The sequence below is a fragment of the Saccopteryx leptura genome, chromosome 5 (genome assembly GCF_036850995.1).
Source record: "Saccopteryx leptura isolate mSacLep1 chromosome 5, mSacLep1_pri_phased_curated, whole genome shotgun sequence".
Lineage (NCBI taxonomy): Eukaryota > Metazoa > Chordata > Mammalia > Chiroptera > Emballonuridae > Saccopteryx > Saccopteryx leptura.
The window spans coordinates 70980523-71008184 of NC_089507.1; the positions used below are offsets into that span (position 1 = coordinate 70980523).

The 27662-nt window shown below is 40.5% G+C and overlaps 1 protein-coding gene across 5 annotated transcripts in view; it reads right to left on the minus strand.

Moving 5' to 3' along the window:
- FAM13A (family with sequence similarity 13 member A) overlaps positions 1 to 27662 on the minus strand; it is a 291193-nt gene that overhangs the window by 227287 nt on the left and 36244 nt on the right. For 3 of the 5 annotated variants that reach the window (XM_066384497.1, XM_066384499.1, XM_066384496.1), the window contains exon 3: positions 27409 to 27618. The exons of 1 other annotated variant lie outside the window; for it this stretch is intronic. In XM_066384497.1, the coding sequence (XP_066240594.1) occupies positions 27409 to 27618 (210 nt within the window). Of the gene's footprint in view, positions 1 to 27408; positions 27619 to 27662 lie in introns of those variants that run through there. One more of the 5 variants, XM_066384501.1, reaches the window with a different exon arrangement.

Genomic DNA, 27662 nt, shown 5'->3' on the forward strand with positions numbered 1-27662 from the left:
TAAGAAACAGAAAAGTGAGGCAAGTGAGATGCAACAGAAGATGCTTAATCAGTGTAACAAAATGTATGCATGACATGATGTCACTGCAGGAAGTGAAAACACAAAAAGTCACATAAAGTGCCACTCTGTGGCACAGCACAAGAATTCAGGCTCAAGACTTACTTCCTGGGTTAGCATCCATTCTGCCACCTATTAAAGTAGCCCCACCTTACCTGCCATGTCACTTTTAGTTACTGGAAGTCAACCGCAGTCCCAAAGTATTAGATGGAAAAATACCAGAAACAAACAATTCCTACATTCTAAATCACACACTGTTCTGAGCAGTGTGATGGAGCCTCACAGCATCCTGCTTTATCCCACCCAGGACATGAATCATCCCTTTGTTCAGCATCTCCACTCTGTCGATGCTCCCCACCAGCTAGTCACTCAGTAGCTCCTGGTTGTCAGATCCACTGCCATGGCATTACAGTGCTTGTGTTCAAGTATTTTACTTAATAATGTCCCCAAAGCACAAGAGTAATGATGCTGGCAAGTTGGATATGCCAAAGAGAAGCCATATGTGCTTCTTTTATGTAAAAAGATGAAAGTTCTTAACAGTAGGTAGAAAAATTGTATGCTGAGGTTGCTAAGATCTATGATACAAATGAATCTTTTACTCCTGAAATTGTGAAGAAGGAAAAAGGAATTCATGCTAGTTTGGCTGTCATAGCTCAAGAGTTATGGCCACAGTGCATAATAAGTACTTAGTTAAGATGGGAAAGGCATTACATTTGTGGGTATAAGATATGAAGAGAAAACGTGTTCTGATTGAGCCTATAGATACTTTAGCAGGGGATCCCCTAAAATGAATGACATCAAGCCAATCACTGCCAGTAAAGAATGATTCCACAGATTTAGAAATAAGTTTGGACAGAAAAATATAAAAATTACTAGAGACCAATTCACAAAACTTTCATTAGAGTGTATTGTTATGATTGCTCTGTTTATTAGCTGTTGCTATTAATATCCTACTGTGCCTAACTTACAAACTTTACCATCGGTATGTATGTATAGGAAAAAAGAGTTTGGTACTATCTGTGCTTTCAGGCATCCATTGGGGTTCTTGGAACATATCCTCCATGAATAGTCCGTTATGGACTACTGTACCTGTGTGACCTTATACTCTTTAACAAGTTCTGTTTCCTTATTTGCAAATGGTAATATTAACTATCTCACCAGGTTGTGGGGGGATTACATATATTGACAATTGTAAAGTACTTATAACAGTGGCTGACACATAGTAAGTGCTATATAAGTATTAATAAGTCCTTTTACTTTACCTTCAATGATTTGGTTTTATGAGCATACTGTGGTTTTAATGAAATGCTTTCTAATATAAGCCATTTCACCTTTGTGGATGTTAAAATAAGTGATGCTGCCATAGATAGCAATGCCAAAGTTGTTCAGATTTCAATCTTTGATAGAATTGTTTTGGAAAACATTCTATTTATTATTAGAATTATTATGTCTTACTGATCATAAACAATGTGGTCCCTAATTTTCAGGGTGAAATAGATTTCTTGACATGAGAAGTTTTCCATATTAATTTATTTTTAAAAATGAAATAAATCATATTCTAATATTTTGATAATCCATGTAGTATATTGCTTATGATGGCAGTATTTTCCATTGCGCAAAGAGCTTGACTAGTAGAGTCAAGATTTACTTGACTAGTAGCAAGAAAGGAAAATAAGTTTGGAGGTGATTAAAAACTAATTAAAGACTACTCATTTCTGATACCTGTATATTATAAACATAAATAACTATAAAGAGAAAAATGTAGTTCCGTTTGTTTAATGTAGTTTCTTTTTTTACAGTGACTAATCCAAAGTGAGCCTGGATGTGTTTCATGGGTGTGTTTTCTCTGTTTGAAGCTGTGGTTTACAGCATCCTGACTTCTTTGCTCATCATTCTCCTGCTTCCATTGTGACTGCATATGTTTGAGTTTTCTTTACCTTATAAAAAGTTATTGCTGCAAGCAATTTATTGAGAGCATAATTCATTATATTATATTTATTCATTATATAATATTTCCTTCTGACTTTACCATAGTTTATTCAACCACTCCCCTACTGATGGGTGCCTGGGATGGTTCAGGTTTTTCCCGGAGACAGTGCTGTGATGATCAGTCCTGTACACATCTCCTTGGGTACGTGTACAGGAGTGTACCTTAGGTATATGTCAGAGTGAAACTGCTGGGTCATTGTATTTGTAAACTACAAGTTAAATAAGGCCATACTGCTTTCCAAAGAACAAATTCACCTCTATCTGAAAATAAAGGATAAAATAAAACTCAAGATTAAACATTGGCAAATATTTAAAAAATAAAATTTTAAAAATATAGGAGTGTGGTTTAACTCCTACCATTTAAGGGTACGAGCAATAGCATTTCAACAGCCTTGATAAGAGGCCACTGGCCTTCTATCTCTAAAATGAAACCTTAAACCCTTGGGTGTGAAAATGTCATCAAATAAAATAAATTCTCAAATAGTTATGTTTATGATAATGTCTTTGAAAAAAACAGCAGTTTCATCATTTACTTCCAATTTTTGAAATCCAATAAATAATCTTTTCAGGAAATAAAATGGAGAAATAATGGGAAGGGAGACATATATTCAGAGAACATAAAAAATTAATTAAATCCTTATGGTACAAATGGAAGAATCACTAGACATGTTCTCAAAAAGCAAAAGTAGGATGTTCCTGCAGTCAGGGCACACAGGGGAAGTGCTCATCTGCTTCTCCACCCTCACCCTCTCACTTCTCTCTCTCTCTCTCTTCCTTTCCTGCAGCCATGGCTCAATTGGATCGAGTTGGTCCTGGGCACTGAGGATGGCTCCATGGCCTCTGCCTCAGGTGCTAAAAAGCTCAGTTGCCAAGCAATGAATGCAATGAAGCAATGCCCAAATGGGCAGAATATCACCCTCTAGTGGGCTTGCTGGGTGGATCCTGGTGGGGGCGCATGCAGGAGCCTGTCTCTCTGCCTCCCCTCCTCTCACTGAATTTAAAAAAAAGCAAAAGTAATTGAGGAATCTGTTTTATATTTATCTCATTCTATGACAAAGCACATCCAATTCTTCTGACAGAAGACGTATTCTTGACTCACTCACTGGGCGAGTATGTAGACTGGCCTCTACTTCAGTGGTTTTGACAACTGCATACCACATTTGAAACTTAAGTAGTCAAAATTTATCTCCTGAATCTTTATTTAAATATACTGACAGTGCAGTAAACACCTCAATTTATCAGCATGACATTTCTCCTCACCTCTTTTTATACTGATTAATTATGTGCTAACAGACTGAGAATCGAAAATTTGTCTGCCTTCCCAGAAATGTGTGGTACATGTCATTAGTATTGCCAGCCTGAAGTAATCTTATAGCAAGGCTTCCTACATGAGAGGATACTCATGGCTCAACTCCCTTACAGAGGCTTGCAGGAAAATACCCCGTGCAGCACTGAGATGGGAAGTCTGGGTGCAAATATGCCTAATAAGAAGATGCCTTTTCATGCCTGTGAGAAACAACGTTCATAATAATTACTTTATTATTACTTTTATTATCTTTTGATTTGCTGATACCCAAATATAATAAACACTGCCTTACTCTTTCATGTTCTTGCATTTATATTGGTAATTACAATGCCTCCCTCAAGTTTTCTCATTATAAGAATTAGCAATGCTTCTATTTTTTAGCACATGAATGCATAATGTATACTTACCGCACACTATCTGTAATATTTATCATGAGCTTTCTAAGTGTCTGACATTCTTCAACACTAAAGACGCAGCACTGAACAAAAGAAACTTCATGCTTTTATGAAACATGTTCAAATCAAAGGGAGAGGGACAATGAAACCAATTAGTAACATAAGTGCTATGAAGAAACATAAAGCAGGGCAAAGGGAAATACAGCAGAGTTATGTGGGAGTTGGGAATGTTATTTCATTGAACACACTCAGGGGCTCAGGGGAGGCCTAATACGGTAACAACTGAGCAGAGGGAAGGAAGGAGGAAGTGCACTCTAAGCAGTGAAAACAGCAAGTGCCAGAACCCTGAGAGGTCTCGGGTCTGGGACCAAGTGGTGTTAGGTAAAAGAGAGGCAGGAAATAAAATCAGGAGACAGTTTGGGGGAGGACTAGGGCAGATCATCAGTCTTATTTTAAGCCATGGCCTTTCTTCCTCTGAGTGAGGGTTTTGAGCTGTTGGGAGATCTGACTCTAAAAGACAACTCTGGCTGCAGTGCTGAATCTAGACTATGAGGAGCAAAGCTGAAAGCAGGAAGACTAGTTAGGGGCCTAGTGTGACAGTACAGAAGAGAAAAGCCAGTTGGCACTGAACCAGCTTGACAGTGCTGAGATGGTAAGACACGGGCAGATTCTGGCTAGAGTTCAAAGGTGTCTTGTTTGTTCTACATATGTAAATTGTTTTATATATATGTAAAATACATGTATGTAAGAATCGCCCATTCAAAAAATATTTAATGAGTGATTTATTCTATGCCAGGCCCAATTCTAAGCATTTGTGACACATTAGTAATCAGAACAAACAAACCTCTGCCTTCATGGACTTACAGTCTAGTGCAGAGGTCCTCAAACTTTTTACACAGGGGGCCAGTTCACTGTCCCTCAGACCGTTGGAGGGCCGGACTATAAAAAAAAAACTATGAACAAATCCCTATGCACACTGCACATATCTTATTTTAAAGTAAAAAAACAAAATGGGAACAAATACAATATTTAAAATAAAGAACAAGTAAATTTAAATCAACAGACTGACCCGTATTTCAAAAATAAGACAGCCCCGTCTTTTGGGGGTAAAATTAATATAAGACAGGGTCTTATAATAGGGGAAACATGGTGTGTAGTAATGTGGGGGGGAGACTTTTGGGCAAAGGGAGGTTATAGGGGCCATTATGTTGTTGTACATTTGGGGGAGTATGGGGGCCATTGTACTGTGTAGTAATGGTTATAGTGCTTTGCCTTTCTTCCTATGTCTGCTGTTACTTCACACTGTTTCCGGTGATGTGGGGCATTGCAGCCACAGACTGGATGTGTGTCATATGACACGCTTCCAAAGCTGTGACGCGTGCGACACGTGTCACCGGAAGTAGTACTGTACATGAGCAACGCTGCACTTTGCAGCGTCATGTGCTCCTCTCACTGACCACCAATGAAAGAAGTACCCCTTCTGGAAGTGCGGTGGGGCAGGATAAATGGCCTCAGGGTGCCGCATGCGGCCCGTGGGCCATAGTTTGGGGACCCCTGGTCTAGTGTGTAAAATATTAAACAATAAATACAGTAATAGGGTTAGGGGAAATTGGGAGTACCAGCAAGGGTGAGGGGTAGTGATTACAATTATAAATAAGATTGTCATGAAGTCTTCATTGAGAATGTGTCTGATGTTTGCAGGCACTTAAAAAATTCACAAACTGGCAAATGTAAGCTCAGAGTTGGAGATTGAGTTTTAAATATCTTTTCAATCCCCTCAGTCTTCCTTGCATATAAAAAATGATTAATAAATAGCTTTAATAGATTGATACACATTTAAAACACACTTTTAAGTCATTAAGACAGGCCTTGGCTAGTGACTCAGTGGATAGAGCACCAGCCAGCGTATGGACGTCCTGGTTTCTTTTTTTTTTTTTTCCTTTATTTTCTTTTTGTATTTTTCTAAAGTAAGAAACTGGGAGGCAAAGAGACAGACTCCCACATGCGCTCAACCAGGATCTACCTGGCAAGCCCACCAGGGGACAATGCTCTGCCCATCTGGGGCACTGCTCTGTTGCAACCAGAGCCATTCTAGTGCCTGAGGCAGAGGCCATGGAACCATCCTCAGTGCCCGGGCCAACTTTGCTCCAATGGAGCCTTGACTGCAGGAGGGGGAGAGAGAGACAGAGAGGAAGGAGAGGGAGAAGGGTGGAGAAGCAGATGGGTGCTTCTCCTGTGTGCTCTGGCTGGGAATCAAACCCAGGATATCTACATGCTGGGCCGATGTTCTACCACTGAGCAAACTGGCCAGGGCTGGATGTCCTGAGTTTGATTCCCAATCAGTGCACACAAGAGAAGTGACCATCTGCTTCTCCTCCTCTCCTCTTTTTCTCTCTCTCCACCTTCTTCCCCTCTTTCCCTCTCCCCCTCCTGCAGCCAGTGGCTTTGAGTGTGGTCCTAGGAGCTGAGGATGATTTCATTGGACTAAGTGCATCAGCCTCAGGCATTAAAAATAGCTCAGTATTTGAGCATCGGCCCTAGATGGGGTTGCCAGGTGGATACCATCAGGGTGTATGCAGGAGTCTGTCTCACTATTTCCCTTCCTCTCATAAAAATAAAAGACTCAGTAAGACATACTAGCATAGGAATAAAGAGATACCTGTACCTCAAATATATAGTAAAGAAATATGGAATAATTGATACTATTTAAAGAACTAGTTGGTTCAAAGTGTTAAGTAGTAATTGGGTTACAGAGTTGTTTAAATGACAAGAAAAGGGGTATTTGGTGGTAGGAGAGTAAGGATACTCAGCAGTGGAATTCCATAGGAGGACCTCAGAAATGGAAAAAAAAAATGCACCTCTGTAGCTGTTTAAATATTTTAACTGTTTGAAACTTGAAGTTACTTCTATAAATTGAAATAAAAAATAGAATATATTTTAATTCATGGGCATGAAAGGTTTAAGAAAATTTTGCAGATGGAATAATTGAAATAGTAATCATTTTCCTTAACATCAACCTTTTCCTAGGACAAGAACTAACTTTCTCCATTAAAGAAAAGTGTCATTTTAAATCAGCCAAGTTTTCTTGAAACATTTCATTCATTCTTGGATAAATTTGATCCCTTTCTCAAGCAAACACACAAACATTCAATTAGCATCATATACACAGTATACAGGGAAAAATTACTCAGCACTTAAAGAAGACTGTACCATAAAAACCTTTGTTCCAGAGTCAGTAACAAACATTGAACCATGTGACAAGTATTTGCTCTCATTAAAAAAGATTATAATCATAATTAGTAAAGCTGGACCTATATCATGTGACGGTACCTAACACTAATCTGGACATTTGTCCTAGTGCTTGTCATGTGCTTTGACTTTTCAATGGCCATGAAGTTATACCGTTCTTGCAATCTTAGCCTAATGGAGAAAAAATAAAACTGTGAAAATGCTAATCTCTACTGTGATATAGCTCAGAGCCATGAGAAGATCAGCCATTAAAATAAGCAATATTTAGCTTCATGGCACCAGATTTATTGAAGTAGCTTTTTGTTTCCTCATTAAGCCTCACAAAAGGATTTATGAAAACTCACTAATCAACTAGATAGAACAGTGGGTTGTTGCTGACTTTGGGGATGAAGAAAGGTCAAAAGCCCAAGAATGTGGATAGCCTACAGAAACTGAAAAGCACACAAGGAAAGAGGCACCTCAGCCCTACAACCACTGGGAACTGCAAACTGACAACAACCTCGCTGAGCCTGGTTGGATAAGAACTCCGGCTGACATACCCCTTGATCTTGGTCTTGTGAGACCTGGAGTAGAGAAACCAGCTGAGCCTCTACACCTCACAGAATAGGGAGATACTAAATTATGCTGTTTTAAGCCACTAAACTTGTGGTAATCTGTCAAAGCAGCAACAGGAATCTAATAACATCCCAGTTAGAGACAACAAGACTGAAACAGAGAGATGAATTAACTTGTCCATATTCACACAACTAGCACGTAGCTGAACTGCCGTTCAGACAGACCCAGGCAGTCTGGCCACAGAGCATGTGCTTTGATCAGTGCACTCTTAACAGAATTAGCTGTTGTTGTTATCAATATTATAAAACACTGTCTCATATTTGTAAATTTTTTTCTTTATTATTATTATTTTTATTAAGTGAGAGGGAGGGAAGAGGAAACAGACTCCCACATGCACTCTGACTGGGATCCACTGGGCAAGCCCCTACCAGGCGATACTCTGCTGGAATGGGCCGCAGCTCCATCGCTTGGCAACCAAGCTAGCTCAGCGCCTGAGGTGGAGGCCATAGGGCCACCCTCAGTGCCCGGCCGATGCCCTCTAACCAATCGAGCCATGGCTGTGGGAGGGGGAGAGAAAGAGAGACAGAGACAGAGAGAATGGGAGGGGTGGAGAAGCAGATGGTCACTTTTCCTGTGTACCCTGATCAGGAATTGAACCGGGACTTCCACACGTCAGGCCAAACTTTACTGCTGAGCCAACTGGCCAGGGCAGTAAATATTTTTAAAATGTTTCCTCAATCAACAAACAAGTAAAATTGATGAGTAATGGGGTAGGAATCTTAATTCATTATAGTTTCTTAGATCCTGGGGTGTATATGAAGAACAACATTTAAGGCTATACTTTCAGGGATCACTTCTATAGTTTGTTCTGAGAACAATATTTTTTTAAAACTATTTTTTTCTTTTCCAAGTAAGAGGCGGGGAGATAGACAGACTCATGCATGCACTCCAACTGAGATCCATCTGCAACCCCCATCTGAGGCCGATGCTCTACCCATCTGAGGTCATGCTCACAACGGAGCCATTTTTAATGCCTGAGTGGAGGCTCTATAGAGCCATCTTCAGTGCCCAGGGTGATGCACTGGAACCAATTGAGCCATGGCTGTGGGAAGGGAACAGAGAGAGAGAGAGAGGGGGGGGGGGGGAGGGGTGGAGAAGCAGATGGTTGCTTCTCCTGTGTGTCCTGGCCGGGGATCAAACCTGGGATTTCCATACGCTGGGCCAAGGCTCTACCACTGAGCCAACTGGCCAGGGCCAGGGAACAACATTTTAATAAAAGCCTACAATAATGCATGGGTACAAAATGTTTTATAAAATATATATAAGAATTTAAAGAACATGAATTATGTTTTTTTTCTACAATGCATTCACAGAAGAATGGAAAAAATAATCATAAAATGCCAGCTACACAGGATTAGACTGGATTTTACCTCTGCATTTCATTCTCCAGAAGCAGAACCACTTTTTTTTTTCCATATCTAGGATTGAGTCAAATGCCTAGAGGGACCAGATGATACAAGCAAAGTAGCAAGGTTTGAATAGTAGAATCACTCTTTTAGAGTGACGAGACACATATATATAATTATATCTTCTAATTAAAGGACTTGGTATCTTCCCATGTAAAATGAGAGGCTATATTTTACAGCTCTCTCGCAACCCTTGCCCATGACAAAATTCTTTCTCAAAGGCCTCACACAAATTGCTCAAATGGCAAGATAATAAATTAAAATAAAAATAAAAATTAATTACAGTCTAGTCTTAGACATTATTCACAAAACAACAAATCTAACCATTCAGATTAAATTTTGCAAGATGCAGAGGTATGTTTATTGCCAAATTGCTACTATCTACACTGAACTCTTGCTCCCAGAATGAATCTGCATATTTAAACGTGATTGAAACGTGATAAGTATTTATGTGAAGTAACATGCAGGTAAAGGCCGGCAGGCAGAACAAAAATTAGGTGATAGTTTCTTTTATAAGACTAAAATGCAATGTCACTCCTGATGATACCTAAGTTGTTCAGCTAATCTGTTTTGTGGGCATTTACTGAGAGCCTGAATGCTTGTCAGTGGAAACAGATGGGATAGGAATATAAGAAATACATAAAATAGTCTACCTAAATTTTCAGACTGGAATATCACATCTAGGCTAGCTGTTGGACAAGCATTTAACAGACGAAGAACCTGTTTATATGGGATATCAGTAAGCAGGAGAATGGGGGGGAAATCATAGCATATATAGAACGGGGAGCCTCTGACAATATAACTTGCTAATCTTGAACAATAAGGCAATATCTCAGCTAAATAAAACTCGGCTTTCGGCCCTGGCCGGTTGGCTCAGCAGTAGAGCGTCGGCCTGGCATGCGGAGGACCCGGGTTCGATTCCCGGCTAGGGCACATAGGAGAAGCGCCCATTTGCTTCTCCACCCCCACCCCCTCCTTCCTTTCTGTCTCTCTCTTCCCCTCCCGCAGCCAAGGCTCCATTGGAGCAAAGATGGCCTGGGTGCTGGGGATGGCTCCTTGGCCTCTGCCCCAGGCGCTAGAGTGGCTCTGGTCGCAATAGAGGGATGCCCTGGAGGGGCAGAGCATCCCCCCTGGTGGGCAGAGCTCGCCCCTGGTGGGCGTACCGGGTGGATCCCAGTCGGGCGCATGCGGGAGTCTGTCTGACTGTCTCTCCCCGTTTCCAGCTTCAGAAAACAACAACAACAAAAAAAAAAACACAAAAAACAAAAAGAATAAACTCGGCTTTCCCCATGAATCTAGTGCTCTAATAAGAGGAAAATAACAGTGAGTGTGTAGTTGCAGTAAATAGTTCATATGGATATCATATTACCATTTGCCCTCACACCCACCCTTTGTGATGCAGCTGACACTACCGATCAAGCTGTAAGTGTACTGATTTGGTGTCCTATGAATTAAACCACAGGCTCAGAGTTAAGCCTAGAGTTATTGAAGTAAAAATTTTGGATATCTCTTCCTTTTCACTTAAGTCTTCAAATTTGTTTATGGACTCAATGTAAAAGTTTAACAGTCCAGGAGTTCAGCAAAGTAGGTGTTTACAACACAACTTAATGGAATTAGAGTAAAGTTATGGGTGGCTAGCAAGCTAATCATTTGACATCCCTTCAAATTAATATTCTTTAAGCATATTTTCTATATTTTATATGTTGATCATATATTAATATAAGTTGGATACTTTTAAAATAATTCATTTGTTGGCTGTTCTCTCTCTTTCCAGCTCAATCCAAATAAGATACTCCTTACATAAAAGCATTAGTAAAACATGCAGAATTTACTGAGGTTTTCACTCAGTTCACAACAATTCACTCCAAAAATCCCTAACAGACATTACCTGTTAGCCTTGGAGAGGCTTGGTCTCCTCTCCTTTTTTTCTCCAAGCTCATAATCTTCCTGCTATTACAAAATTTTATTGCTTATTTTATGATGACTAGAGTAAATATTTTTAAAAACCCAGAAAATAACAGGTATTGGTGGGAATGTAGAGAAATTAAAACGTTCATTCATTGCTCATGGAAATGTAAAATAATGCAATTACCTTGGAAAATTGTTCCTTAAAATGTTAAAGTTACCATTTACCCCAGCAAATCCACTCCTAGAAAGATATCCAAGAGAAATGAAAGCATATACCTATATAAGAATTTGCACATGAGTGTTCATAACAGCACAGCATTATTCACAGTCAAAAGGTTGTATCCATATAAGACCTTGTAAATATGTGTTCATAAGAGCATTATTCATAATAGCCAGAAGGTGAAAACAATCCAAAGTCTATCATTGAATGAATGGATGAAGAAAGTGTAGTACAGTCATACAATGGAATATTAACCAGATATAAAAAAGGTGGAAGGTGCTGATATATGTTCCAACATGAATGAACCTTGTAACTTATACAAAGTGAAAGTAGCCAGTCATGAAAGACCATGTTTTGTGATTATATGTATATGAAATGTCCATAATAGGCAAATCTCTATAGATAGATTAGTGCTTACCTAGGGCTCGAGGAAGTGGAGGGGGAGAGGAAAGGAGGGGGAAGGAATGGGGAGTGTCTGGTAATAGACCTCCAGTGTGTTTCTGAAGAGATAAAAATGTTCTAAAGCCAGACAGTGGTGATGTCTTGCACTCTGTGAATACACTAAAAACCACTGAATCATACACTTCAAAACGGCTCAGTTTTATGGTTTGCAAACTATATCTCAATAAAGCTGTTATAAGGAAATCCTGTTGGCTTTAAAATCAAGTATAGGAACAAAAGTCAAAGAGAACGTAGAGTTAGAGATAAGTTTATCTACTTTTCCTCCTAATACCTCATGAAAATTGCAATAAAATTTTTTTAAAGATATAAGCCATCAAAAATAAAGAGAACTTAAAAGGGTACAGTAGATGAAAGACTTCAACAAATTTACATTCTCACACACACACACACACACACACACACACACATACTCTTCAAGACCAGCTGTTCTAATGCAGAATAATTTTGCTTAGTCATGGCTTCTCTTTCCAAATTTTCATAAGCTCATTCATTATTTAATACAACTCACAGCATCAAAGGCCATTACAAGGAAAATAAAGATTTATATGTGTACTCAGCAAACGAAAGATCATCTAGTTATCAGGATTTACAATCTTAGCAATCATAAGAGTAAAAACAAAAGAGGTTTTGCCTATCACATGGATATGTTGGATGCGGAACCCATTGGAACATCATAAAAATGTATATGGAGTCACGTGTGGAAACCTGTGTTTCCTGGCACCACACTTCCAACTCATCCCTGAGCAGGTTTCATAATCCAAATGCCTGGCACCTTGGACAGATAAACAGGCAGCAACCCTTACATTTTATTCTGCATCTAGATCTTTAACCAGAAGAAAAGCATAGTTTATATACTTAGCATTGCTCATAGAAAACCTAAAAGGCACAGACTGAAAATGAAAAGGGCTTAAACTTGTTCAATATAATGATTCTGTTCTTCATAGACACAAATTTGTGAAGGTTGAATAATTTCAAAAGGAAAGGGACTTCTCAGTAAGAAGGTATTAAACTAGGGAAGAAAATACGTCATATACTTCCTATGCAGCTCATATTATCCATGGAGTGATGACTTAATTAGTATTATTACTAGCCAACGTTTGCAAGGTAAAAACCACTCAGCTAATCTCAAACAATGCAAATGCCATTATGATATAAGATAAAAGACAAGCTTGACTCAGACTTTCTTAGTGAATTCCTAACAGAATGAAGAAAAGCTGAACTCAAGGCTCAAGTACAATTCAGCTTATTAAATTAGATGTCTTTACAATCAGGCATTGTACCGATTAAATGGCCCTATTATTAAGGTGCTTTTCTTAAGAAAAATAGTTGTCTAAATTATCAAATGCTCATAAGCTAAAATTCACAGTCACTTTATTCTCAAATACTGTTTGCACAGCTATTATAAAATTCTGTTCCATTTAAAATCAAGTATGGGGGAAAAGGCAAAGGAGAATACCCACTTAAAGGAGTGATCACATGTTCTTCCCAATACTCCATTATAAGGACAGTAAAATAATGTTTAAAAAGAATAAGCAAGCAAGAGAAACCCTCCTCCCCCCAAAAAACAAAAAAAACAAAACAAAAAAAACAAAAGAAAAACCCAGCAGAGAAGACAGAAGTAGAAGAGATTTCAAAGACATTTAAAAGTGACTGAAAACAGACTGGTGGAAAGCCGGCCAGTACCCAGGAAGCTTGCTGCCGCCCCATGCATCCAGACAAGTCTATATCAGGTAGGGGTACTGAGGCTTAGTCTCTGGATATCAATGAATTCCTGGATATCTGAAGGAGGTAAAGATACAGTGAGGAACCAACTGAAAAAGTGAAAATTAGTGACAATCTGCTAAGAAATAATAGGTCCACGAGCACACGTCCTACTTCTCTGCTCTTAGGGAATTCGATGGTTGAAGAAAAAAGTATGTCCGTATACTGACATCTTGGGTTCCCAAATTCAACAGGCTAGATCTCCCTCTATCCCACTTTCTATTCCTCCTCAAGTGAAGTATGCCAGTAGACAAGCCCACAGGACCCCTATATAACATATTATTCTTTTTTTTTTTTAATTTTTTTTTAGATTGTATTTATTCAGTTTGAAAGAGAAAGAGAGGGAGAAGGGAGGAAGAGCTGGAAGCATCAACTCCCATGTGTGCCTTGACCAGGCTAGCCAGGATTTTGAACTGGCGACCTCAGCATTCCAGCGCGACACTTTATCCACTGTGTCACTCAGGTCAGGCTATTACGTATTATTTTTAATTCACAATAGCCAAGAACCAAATGTTTGAGTGAAGAGATACAAAAAGCAATTCCACAAAAAGAAATAATATAGAGAAAAAAGAAAACAAAACCACCCTCCCCCCAAATAAAAGCCTTATTAGTATCCTCAGAAAGATACAAATAAAAATAGAATGCTAAAAAGAATAGAGTGCTTTGGAAACAAAAAACAGAGCACCTATATTAAAAATACAAAAGCTCAAATTTTTAAAATAAACATGTTGAAAAATAAAGTTGATTAAATTTCATAGAAAACAAGATTAAAAGACAGTGATAAAGATGTCTAAAGAAATAATATAAGAAAATACAGGAATATTTCCAAGACCAAAAGACAGCGTTTTCCAGATTAAAGACACTCACTGAGGCCCCCAGACAACGGAGGCAAAAACTCCGGGAAACAGTAGTTCAGGCAGACAGGTGAGGGAAGTTCAGGATGACCTCTACAACTTCTACAACCAGTTCAAGTGGGAGCAGAAGAAAAAGGGCCAAAGAGGAAATTCCCCAGAAATAAAGGCTTGACAAATTATTTGATAATTCTGGAGTAAAAAAGTTAGCAGTGGATTTGTTAGAGCAGTTTGGAAAAAAAATTCAGATAGATTTATGTGAGTGAAAATATAGACAAATATTAACATTGGACAATCCACCTCACACACACATTTATGTAGTTGTAACAAGTCAAACATTTATTATGAATTCAGGCTAAAATTGTGATATAACGGTAGTAGAAGAAATTGTTTGGAGTGACAATGTAACAGAGCTAATTCCACATATTTCATAAGAAGACATGGTGTTATCTCTAAAAGTATGAAATCAAAATATAACATTATAGGGGTACATCAAATGGAAGCAAATATCAAAAGAACAGTGAAACAAGTGAAAACTGATTTCCTCTAGGAAAAAACTGAGGGCTGCTGAAGGGTATAGAGCAATATTTTTTATAAATCTTTTCATTTTATTTGATTTTTAAATAAAACCATACCATGTATTATACTACTTTAATAAAAAAATTCTTTAAATAGCCCTGGCCGGTTGGCTCAGCGGTAGAGCGTCGGCCTAGCGTGCGGAGGACCCGGGTTTGATTCCCGGCCAGGGCACATAGGAGAAGCGCCCATTTGCTTCTCCACCCCTCCGCCACGCTTTCCTCTCTGTCTCTCTCTTCCCCTCCCGCAGCCAAGGCTCCATTGGAGCAAAGATGGCCCGGGCGCTGGGGATGGCTCTGTGGCCTCTGCCTCAGGCGCTAGAGTGGCTCTGGTCGCAACATGGCGACGCCCAGGATGGGCAGAGCATCGCCCCCTGGTGGGCAGAGCATTGCCCCATGGTGGGCGTGCCGGGTGGATCCCGGTCGGGCGCATGCGGGAGTCTGTCTGACTGTCTCTCCCTGTTTCCAGCTTCAGAAAAATGAAAAAAAAAAAAAAAAAGAAAAAAAAATTCTTTAAATAAAGGAAAATATGTCCAAGGCACTGAAGATGATGATTTGTACTGAGGGTAATAAAATTTCTTAGGAATGTGCCACTCAGTATCTGATCTACAATTTCAAATCCAATTATACCCTTCCAACACACATACCACGCTCACTGTTTCAATGACATGCTTGTGTTTCCAAACACCTTTGTTCATATAATTCCTCTCTTCCTAGGGCACAAACCACCTGTGGGAATTCTACTAGCTGTCCAAAGCCCAGATAAGTACCAACTTCCTCTTCCATAAAGTCCTTCTGATTATCTGACTTGGAAATGACTCCTCCCTCTCAACCCCACTTTATTCTGTGTATCCTGACTCTGCATATATATTCTATTTCTTTGATAAGACTTTATAAGCTCACTGTTGGCAGGACAGTACCCTAATTTTCTATGTGAGCAATAAAATACCAAACTTAATGTCTTCATCTCAATTTAATAGCTGAAAAGCAATTTTTTTAAATCGTGTGCATGCAAGAGAGAGACAAGAAGGGAGAGAGATGAGATGCATCAATTTTTAGTTGTGACACTTTAGTTGTTCACTGATTGCTTCTCATATGTGCCTTGACCAGGTGACTCCAGCCACCAGAGACCTTGGGCTCAAGCCAGCAACCTTCAGCTACAAGCCAATGACCTTTGGGTTTCAAGCCAGCAACCTCTAGACTCAAACCAGTGACCATGGGATCATGTTGATGATCCTATGCTCAAGCTGGCAACCCTGCACTCAAGCTGGTGACCTGAGGGTTTTGAACCTGGGCCCTCAGTGTCCCAGGTCAATGCTCTATTCACTGCGCCACCACCATTTAGGTGAAAAGCAATTTTTTAATCACTGATCTCATATTAACAAAAACAGTCCTATGCTATATATAAAGTGCAATATATATATTTGCAGGCTTAACCTGTCATTAAAATTATATAAAATATTAAAATAAATTACTGATATCTGGTAGCCAATCCAAAAATATCCCCAAATAATTCTGTGGAAAGTGTGATTTACCACTTCAACCAACAATAAAAAATTCAAGTATTTTCAATTAATTTGGGCAAGAATTCTGAAATCTTCATCTTAATTCCAAACTAGAACCCTTTTCTTTTTCTTTTTTCCCCTCCTTTCTAATCATTAAGCAAATAAGTTCACTTCTTCTGTAACTCTCTCTTTTTTTTTTTTTTTTTTAGAGACAGAAAAGTTGAGACTAAGGGTAGATACCAATATTATGCTGTAAGTAAGAAAGTTGGGGAATCACATTAAATGACTTGTCTTCTTACAACCAAAAAAAGAAGGGACGGGAGGCAGGGCTTAGGATGAACTGGCACATTAGCACAGGGAAGAAAGATCGCATTTAAAATATGGATGCTTGTGTCCCATCTCTAGAGATGGTAATTTAATAAGCCTAAGGTTTGATTTGACTGCTGGGATTTTTCAAAGCTTTCCAGGTAATTCTTATAAGCTCCCACAGTTGAGAAGCACTAAATTAACATTAATTATTTATTACATGGCTGGCATTGTTTAAGGTGCCTTATATGAATAAATTCAATAGCCATAATGAGCTCAGGGAGTAGATGCTACTATGATCTTCATTTAACAGTGAGAGTAACTAAGCGTGATGCTTTTAAAATGTCAAACTTCTCCCTTCCAAAAATGGAGCCTAATTCCCCTCCTTCTGAGTACAGGCTAGATTAATGACTGGCTCCTAATAAACAGAATGGGGTACAAATGATGCTTTTTGACCTCTTGGGTCATTAAAAGGATAGCTTCTATCTCTTTTGAACAGTTCAGTCCGGGGGAAGCCAGCAAACCTATCCGGAGAGGTCTACTTGAGAAAGGATCTGAGGCCTCTTAGCCAGAGCCAGCACTGTATTGCCAGTCATGTGAGTCAACCACTCGGGAAGAAGATCTTCTAGCCTCAGTCAAGCCTTCAGATAACTGCAGCCCTTGCCAACTCTTGACAGCGACCTTCTGACGATCAGTACTGCTTGCCTAACCCACTGAAACTGTGAAATTAAATGTTTATTGTAGCAGAATTCACTACATTTCTAAGTAATTATTATACAGAAATAGATAGCTAGTACACTGAAGCATAAAAAGTTTAAGTAACCCTTACTAAGGCAGCTAGCAATTGGTAAACTGAGATTGGAAATTAGTCACAATGGACCCAAAGCCTGGGTTCTAGACCACATGCCACAATTTCTTTCTTCAAAATGAAGATTATTCTGCCTGTATCTCATTAAAGCTGATGCTGGGATTAAAAAATATTATGCAAATAAAATATCTGCTAGGGGCCCTGGCCGGTTGGCTCAGCAGTAGAGCGTCGGCCTGGCGTGCGGGGGACCCGGGTTCGATTCCCAGCCAGGGCACACAGGAGAAGCGCCCATTTGCTTCTCCACCCCCCCCCCTCCTTCCTCTCTGTCTCTCTCTTCCCCTCCCGCAGCCAAGGCGCCAAGGCTCCATTGGAGCAAAGATAGCCCGGGCGCTGGGGATGGCTCCTTGGCCTCTGCCCCAGGCGCTAGAGTGGCTCTGGTCGTGGCAGAGCGACGTCCTGGAGGGGCAGAGCATCGCCCCCTGGTGGGCAGAGCGTCGCCCCTGTTGGGCGTGCCGGGTGGATCCCAGTCGGGCGCATGCGGGAGTCTGTCTGACTGTCTCTCCCCGTTTCCAGCTTCAGAGAAATACAAAAAAAAATAATAATAATAATAAATAAAAAATAAAATATCTGCTAGGTTTTAAACTAACCAGTAAGTAACCACTTAATAGCACCTACTATCACTATAAGTAATAAATTCTCAAAGAGAATGTTAAAACACAAACTAAAAAATGTACAAAAATTATCTATATAAATAAAGAAAACATAATCCAGTAAAAAATTTCCCATAGATTTTAGAATCATTCTTTACTCTCAGCTGATTTCCAAGATAAAAAACATATTAATTCTATAATAATAATTTATATCCCAGAGACCTACTATGTAGCATCCGCCGCAGGCTTTTTACTAGTTTTTACTCATATACATAAAGTTGGGATACATTTTTAAAAGCATTGTTACGCACTGAATTTTGTCCCTACAAAATTCACAGGTTGAAGCCCTATCCACCCACACCGTCACTGTATTCAGAAATAGAGCCTCTAAGGAGGCAATCAAGGTTACATGAAATCATAAAGGCAGGGCTCTGAGAAGGGAAAGAGATACCAGAAGAGCACACACACAGAGAAGAGACCATGTGAGGGCACAGCGACAAGGCGCCATCTGCAGTTAAGGAGAGAGGTTTCACCAAAAACCACTGCTGCTAGCACCTTGACCTTGGACTTCTAGCTTCCTAACGTGAGGAAATAAATTTCTGCTGCTTAAGCCCCTTAGTCTGAAGCATTCTTTTATGGAAGCACAAGACACTAATACAGAAAATACGATGGGAAAGCATTGGCTCTGGAGTGAGGCAATTCCCTGTCTGCTATATGATAAGTAACTCTCCCTCACTGAGCTCCCTTTCCTTATTCACCGAAATACAGTTGACCCTTGAACAATACAGGTTTGAACTTCACAGGTTCACTTATATGTATATTTTTTTCCAGTAAACACTAAGTATTTTTCCTTATGATTTTCTTAATAACATTTTTTTTTTATCTAGCTAACTTTATTGTAAGATTACAGTATATAATACATATAAATGCAATGTATGTGTTAATTGACTATGTTATTAGTAAAGCTTCTGGTCAAAAGTAGGCTATTAATCATTAAGTTTGGGGGAAGTCAAAACCTAATTACATAGATTTTCAACTGTGCAGGGGGGTTGGTGCCCCTAACCCAGGCATGGCCACTATATGGCCCACAGGCTGGATCCGGCCTGCATAATGAATTCATACGGCCCGCGATCAAATTTTTAATATTCTCCACTACTTTAAAATCTCAGCTACTCAGAAGGCAGAAGCATCTTTGATTATTGGAAATCGAGATATTTAAGAAGATAGTGATACATGGAAAAGAATTCCGTGTGTGACTAATCTAGGGTTAACTTCCAATATTGGTCAAATGGATTCATGATACTTCTTCATTTTTTAAAAAAATTCCATTATTAAGATTTACAACTTTCATACTCGTCTGTACTCGATATGAACTGTTTGACGTTTATCGGAAATGTGAAACCCACATTCTTTTAGGCGGAGTTTGCCAGTGAGCACCCAAGGTCAAACAATTCGTTATTTTTGTGGTCAAGTGTGCTGAATCAAGTGGCATTGTAGCATAAACAAGAGCTGCAGCTGATAACTGAAAATGTGTCCAGGCTGTTTGTAAAATGAAATAATTGTTTTATTTGTAATATAACCCCTTCAAGCTCATTCTATTATATTAATTAAATATTGTTTCGATTAATTGTGATACAGTTTGTATATTTACACGGTATGTAATTATATTTTTATTAAAATATATTTTTATTAAAGTAATATTGTATATTAAAATTTTTTTCACTCACATTTATTCATAAACAAATTACATAATAAAATTTTGTTTACTTAAACAAATCATTTTTGTATTTAACATTTTTAAATTTTAATATTTTGTCCAGCCTGTGAAAAAAATTTTCTTTCTAATCTGGCCCGGGGGCAAAAACTGTTGGCCACGCCTGCCCTAACCCCTGCATTGTTCATGGGGAACTGTATTTGTAGAGGTAGCTCTAATGGGTCTAGAAGCCATACATACATATAGCAACTAGGCAAAGTCTTGGCAAAGAATAGATACTTAAATCATGGTGAAAGGCATATATAATTAGTTTGTTGTCATCTCTTTTTTGTGAGTGAGACAGAGAGACAGAGAGAGGGACAGATAGTGACAGACAGACAGGAAGGGAGATGAGAAGCATCAAGTCTTCGTTGTGGCACCTTAGTTGTTAATTGATTGCTTTATATATGAGCCCTGACCAGAGGGCTACAGCAGAGCAAATGATCCCTTGCTCAATTTGGTTACCATGGACTCAAGCCAGTGATCTTGGGCTTCAAGCCAGCAATCCTTGGGCTCAAGCCAGCAACCGTACGGTCACGTCTATGATAACACGTTCAAGCCACAGAACCTGCGCTTAAGCTGGTGAGCCCACACTCAAGCCAGCGACTTTGGGGCCTTGAATTTGGGTCCTCCAGATCCCAGTCCGACGCTCTACCCACTGCGCCACCACCTAATCAGGCTATATTATCCAAACATAAGTGACTCTCAGAATGCTAAGTATACAGAATGATGAGTCTATATAGAGCAGTGGTTTTTCAACCACTGGTCCATGGACCAGTCTGCCAGAAATTTTGTGCTGGTCTATGAAAGAGTTAACTACCCTGATGTTGTATGAAGATTAACCCTTTTAGTAGTGAGGTTTTTTTTATGTTCGCTGACCCCTGGGAGTTTGTTTTTTTTTTGTTTTTTTTTTAATAAAATTAGTTCCAATTCCAGTTTTATTAACTTAAAATCATGTTTGTTAGATAACCAATTTATGGAAACAAGAAGAACATACATTTGCCTTTTTTTAATATTGCCTTACACATTTTTAAAAATAAAAATTTTTGTTATCTCATGCAAATCTTGTGTACCTCCTATCTATAAATAAAGAAGTATTGTTATTAGCAGAATCTCAAATATGTACTTCACATATGATGATACTCTTAGGACAATTTATAGGTATTTTTATTTATTCCTTACATTTAAAATTTTTTCAAAACATGGATGCAGGGAAAGTGGTTTGTTACATTCAATGCACATCACCCTGGTGTCGCCACATTTACACTCCCTTCTTGTAGTGTGCTGACACACAAAGCATTTTTGTTGTGGCTTAACCTTTGAGGCCGTTGCAGGGACTGGCTTTGGGAAGTGACACCCTGAAAGACAAAGGCTGTCTCCTACTGACGATGGTCAGCCTCCTCTGGGTGATTTCCTCTTTCACAAACTCTTTCAGCGCAAAGTTTAAAAACATACATGTACGATGGTACTCAGGATAGTCAGGAGGCACAAGGACGTACATGAACGTTCGTACTACTCAAAGGGTTAAAGACTCAATGATCTTAGTAAAATCTGCTTATGCTCAGGGTGATTCCTGCCTTAGTTGTCCCCAAAAGAATTCTCCTATTTTCACCATTCCCCAGATGTAAAATTGAAAACTAGTGATATAGATGGCCATGAATTACACATTTTCAGCCTTAATCTCCCTCTCCTAAGTGCTGAAATTCATTTTACTCATCATGGCCCCATGATAACCTTCCTCTTCATTTCCATTATTTGTATTAACTGACCAATTGTCTAGATGCCACATCAGGATCTCTCTTCTTTCTTTAATAAAAACAGCTTGAGTTCTGAGATAAACAGCTTACAAAGCCCCCCACAAAGAATACATTAGATCCTACCAAGCTAATAGCATCTGAGTCTTTGGGCTAAGGTCCCAAATTTACCAGAAGGTAGGAAAGGAGCATAGACCCAGAAGGTTCCTAGAAAGTTGAAGACTGCTTCTTCCCTTCAGGACAAAGATCAGGTCTGACAGGTTGAAGAATTTTAATAAATAAAGACCCCACCCTAAGTACAGATAGAAAAGATCTGAATTACTGAGGACAAAGGACTAATCATTGCCGCTGGGCTTGTGGAAGCACGGAGTCTGCTCTGAGCTCGCCCTGGTGCTAATTCAACATTACCTCAAAACTTCCTTCCTAATTTATTACATTCTTCTGTTAGTAAACATTTTAAGGGAGTTTTTAATTTATTTTTTAAGACTTTATTCATTTTAGAGAGGAGAGAGAGAGAGATAAGAGGGTAGGAACAGGAAGCATCAACTCTCACATGTGCCTTGACTGGGCAAGCCCAGGGTTTCAAACCGGTGACCTCAAAGTTCCAAGTCAATGCTTTATCCACTGCGCCACCACAGGTCAGGCTTCCCTCCTAATTTATTAGTTTCCATTCACAACGGTCTGACAAACGTCCTTCGCCAGGTGATCTTTCCATATTCTATTATAGGATAGAAATATATATTTGCATTTATTGATATATCATAGAAGATTTTTCAATAGGGGACATTCATTCATATGAAGGAATTTTTAGTTAATCCTTAATTAAATTAATCCTATACTAAAAATCTTTTTATTGCTTGCAGTTCACAGCTATTCCCCAAACACACCTGAGACTATTAAAAGAAAAAGCAGATACATTACTGACCCACCAAGTTAAGGATAAAGGACGAAATGCATGAAATATAGCCAACTTGAGATAATTATATTAAAAACCTCAATTAAGGAAAGCAAGTTGTATCAATCAGAGATAAGTTTAATAGGAAAGGATGATCACTAAAAAGATGATCTCTTAAATATAAATTGTCTATACCAGGCCTTCAACAGAAGCAAAGGTTCTTACAGAAATCAACTTTAGATAGTTTTTAATAAATATCGGGTATGCAGATAAAATCATTTGCTAACTAGGAAAAAAGAAATCTCAGAGATTCAGATACCAGACATGTCTAAAGCTGACAATTTGTTATAAAAATGAAAATCTAAATGATGCTCTTCCACACAGACGACCTTTGCTGACTGTGAAATCCAAGGCTGCTCTGTGGCGCACGATGCCCCCGGCAGGAGCGGCCGTCCTCACACTGGCCCGAGGCTGCTCTGTGGCGCACGATGCCCCCGGCAGCAGCAGGCCGTCCTCACACTGGCCCGAGGCTGCTCTGTGGAGCACGATGCCCCCGGCGGCAGCCGGCCGTCCTCACACTGACCCGAGGCTGCTCTGGGGCGCACGATGCCCCCGGCAGCAGCGGGCCGTCCTCACACTGGCCCAAGGCTGCTCTGTGGCGCACGATGCCCCCGGCAGCCGCGGGCCGTCCTCACACTGGCCCAAGGCTGCTCTGGGGCGCACGATGCCCCCGGCAGCCGCGGGCCGTCCTCACACTGGCCCAAGGCTGCTCTGTGGCGCACGATGCCCCCGGCAGCAGCCGGCCGTCCTCACACTGGCCCAAGGCTGCTCTGCAGCAGCGCACGATGCCCCCGGCAGCAGCGGGCCGTCCTCACACTGGCCCAAGGCTGCTCTGTGGCGCACGATGCCCCCGGCAGCCGCGGGCCGTCCTCACACTGGCCCAAGGCTGCTCTGTGGCGCACGATGCCCCCGGCAGCAGCCGGTCGTCCTCACACTGGCCCAAGGCTGCTCTGCAGCGGCGCACGATGCCCCCGGCAGCAGCGGGCCGTCCTCACACTGGCCCAGGGCTGCTCTGTGGCGCACGATGCCCCCGGCAGCCGCGGGCCGTCCTCACACTGGCCCAGGGCTGCTCTGTGGCGCACGATGCCCCCGGCAGCCGCGGGCCGTCCTCACACTGGCCCAAGGCTGCTCTGTGGCGCACGATGCCCCCGGCAGCAGCGGGTCGTCCTCACACTGGCCCAGGGCTGCTCTGTGGCGCACGATGCCCCCGGCAGCAGCGGGTCGTCCTCACACTGGCCCAGGGCTGCTCTGTGGCGCACGATGCCCCCGGCAGCAGCGGGCCGTCCTCACACTGGCCCAAGGCTGCTCTGCGGTGGCGCAGGATGCCCCGGCAGCAGCGGGCCGTCCTCACACTGGCTCAAGGCTGCTCTGCAGCGCACGTTGCCCCCGGGGGCCGTCCTCACACTGGCCCAAGGCTGCTCTGCGGCGCACGATGCCCCCGGGGGCCGTCCTCACACTGGCCCAAGGCTGCTCTGCGGCGCACGATGCCCCCGGGGGCCGTCCTCACACTGGCCCAAGGCTGCTCTGCGGCGCACGATGCCCCGGCAGCAGCGGGCCGTCCTCACATTGGCTGTTTGGGCTTAAACACCTGAAAAATGCTTTGCCGAGGCTCCAAAATTCCATTTTCTTAAGTAGGGAAGGTAAGGTGTTGATGTAAAAATTTTAAGTATATTCAATTATAAGACAGTTTGCTCTTTATACAGGATATAACTTGAAGGCCCATAACAACACCTCTTTTTAAAAAACAGAAATCTGTCATTAAGTTGTGACAGAATATTAGGAAAAACTAATTTTTTTTCCCAAAGTGAGAGGAGGGGAGATAGAGAAACAGACTCCCAAGTGTGCCCTGACTGGGATCCACCTGGCAACCTGTCTGGGGCTGATGCTCAAATCAACTGAGCTATTTTCAATGCCAGGTGCCATACTCGAACCAATTGGGCCACTCGTTACAGGAGGGGAAGAGGGAAAAAAGGGGGTAAAGAAAAGGGAGAGAAGCACATGGTCACTTCTCTTGTGTGCCTGGATCAGGAATTGAACCTGGAATGACCGCACACCAGGCCGATGTTCTATCCACTGAGTCAGCCGGCCAGGGCAAAAACTAATCTTACATCAATATTATGAGGATTGAAATATGGAAGCAAGGTAGTCTTTATTAAGGAAATTATATCAAAACAATTTTATTATATGTCAGTGTGTAGTAGAACAGGAGAGATAAGAATACTATATCTGCTTGCAGTGAGTCTGTAAAGAGCCTGATGCCTCCAGCCTTAGGTGACCGGTCATACCACGTACCCTCCATGGGACGAGTACCACACAGGATAAACCAGCGAAGCACAGTGACTCTTTATTCTCTATCTGAATTATGAAAGAGAAGTTTATTGTACAGAGGCTATAAAGTCTGACACCTATCCCCTCTACTTAGCAGTTTATATAACTAGTAGGAGCTCCATTAATACTTTCTTTATGAAATGTCTCAGATCTAGCCCAATAGGTCTTTAAGGAATGAGAGAATACTAATAAAATAAAAAATTAGTTTCTCTGGCCTGACCGGGCAGTGGCGCAGTGGATAGAGCGTTGGACTGGGATGCGAAGGACCCAGGTTCAAGACCCCGAGGTCACCAGCTTGAGCGCAGGCTCATCTGGTTTGAGCAAAGCTCACCAGCTTGGACCCAAGGTCGCTGGCTCAAACAAGGGGTCACTTGGTCTGCTGTAGCCCCACGGTCAAGGCACATATGAGAAAGCAATCAATGAACAACTAAGGTGTTGCAACAAAAAACTGATGATTGATGCTTCTCATCTCCCTTCCTGTCTGTCTGTCCCTGTCTATCCCTCTCTCTGTCTCTGTAAAAAAAAAAAAAAAAAAAAAAAAAAGTTTCTCTGCCCCATTCAGAATTTGTTATTTGTGCATAATTACACACCTATAAAGACTGCTATGTAACCAGTCTTGCTTTCAGTATGACATTGCTTTTTATGATGCATAGCTACTTTCTGGCCACCAAGGAAACATGTCATGAATGAGAAGATATTTTACAAGGATCTACATTATAACCAAATGGTAGTATAATTTAATGTTAATAAAAATAATAAATCAGTACATTCTCATTATCAAATGAAAGCTATTCTAGGAAATGTGATAAAAGCTTTTAAAATTCACAAGTATTCACAAGTATTAGTATTAATACTAATATTAATATCTAAATATTAAGAGTAATATTCTTAGTAATGCTGAATATTTGTTACTAAATATTTGTATTAAGTACATAGGTTTTAAATCTTCAACTAGTTTTTGTAGCAATTACTTTAAAATAATTTTCAGAAATTTATCATAAAGTTTCATATCCCTAATACATGAATAAAATATTCTTCATAGGAATCATTTAAACAGAAACAATGGTTACCTTCTTGAAATGCTCACAGGTGAACGTGAACAGGTTCAGTTTCCAGTGAATAAGCCTCAAACAAATGTCACTTACTGATATAGAAAGCTTAAAAGCACTGTAGATAACCAAACAGACAAGGCATTTTGCCATTTTTACTTGCATGTATTACCACTATTTTTCAATAGAATACAACATGGCCTTCACACTTACCCATTCTTTAGTATACTGCATGTGAATAGTTACCCCACTGTTTTAAGGAATGTGGCTTTAAGTAACAGCCTTCTTAATCTGGTTACTAACTCTTTTTTTTTTTTGGTGACAGAGACAAAGAGAAGAACAGATAGGAACAAACAGATAGGAAGGGAGAGAAATGAGAAGCCTCAATTCTTCATTGTGACACTTTAGTTGTTCATTGATTGCTTTCTCATATGTGCCTTGACCAGGGGGCTACAGCAGAGCAAGTGACCCTTTACTTAAGCCAGCAACCTTTAGGCTCATGCCAGAGACCTTGAGCTTCAAGCCAGCAAACTTTGGGCTCAAGCCAGTGACCATGGGGTCATGTCTATGATCCCATGCATAAGCCAGTGACCCTGCACTCAAGCTGGTGAGCCCGCAATCAAGTCGGTGACCTCAGGGTTTGAACCTGGGTCCTCTGCGTCCCAGTCCGATGCTCTTTACACTGTGCAACTGCCTGGTCAGGCTGGTTACTAACGCTCTTATAAACACATTTTCCCCTTCTCATTTGAATTTGGCAAAAATATTTTAAAAATGGTTTTTCAAAGTTAAATAGTTTTTCTTACTATATTTAGGAGAAAGAACTCAATAATGATTAAGTCTATAATTATTAATTTAAAAATGAAGTTTCTTCATTTAAAATAACTGTATACTACAATCACAAACCAATCTTACCTTATGTAATAAATACAATTATTTTAGACTTAGTTTTGTTTACAAAAAAGGAAAGCACACCAGTGAGCTTTCAGTTTCCAAGGTCACTAACCAAATACAATTTACTTAATATTGCCTACATAGAATTTAATGTCTTATTCTCACTTCTATGGCAGTCATTAGTCAGAAAAGAATTTCTCTGGCCCCAAAGCAAAAGGGCTTCTTAATATTATGCTATTAAAATATACATATATCAATGGTCTTAGAAATTCCATTTAATAATGGTATTCACAATCAGTTTAGTATTGTTTTAAGGTAGAAGAAATTTTTTTATTGTTTTGAGAGAGAGAGGGAGAAGAAGAGGGGGAAGAGAGAAAGAGGGAGAAGAGAGGAAGAAAGAGAAAAAGAGAGAGAGAGAACATTGATTAGATGTTCTACTTATTTATGCATTCATTGGTTGACTGTTGTATGTACCCTAACCGGGAACTGAACCTGCAATCTTGGCGTATCTGGATGATGCGCTAGCCAACTGAGCTACCCATCCAGGGCCTAACAGTTTAGTTTTTAACTGGAAAATAAAATTGCTTAATTCATGAAAGTATCTACTGTACTAACCCTGAAAGAGCTGAACGAGTCGAGGGTGTAAGGCCGAGGTGATCACGCTCTCTGGCAGCTCCCGCAGGAAGAGCTTCAACAGACTGGCTGCTGCGCAGACGTCGCCATCCCTCCCCAGCTCCACAGGCACCCCACTCTCGAACTTCAGTCGCAGTTGCTCCACCACCTTCATATTGCCATTCACCCTAAAAAGGCCTTCTTGGGTGAGTCCTGGAACAGTAAAGTGATCACTCAGAAAATAGAGGTCTCTCACA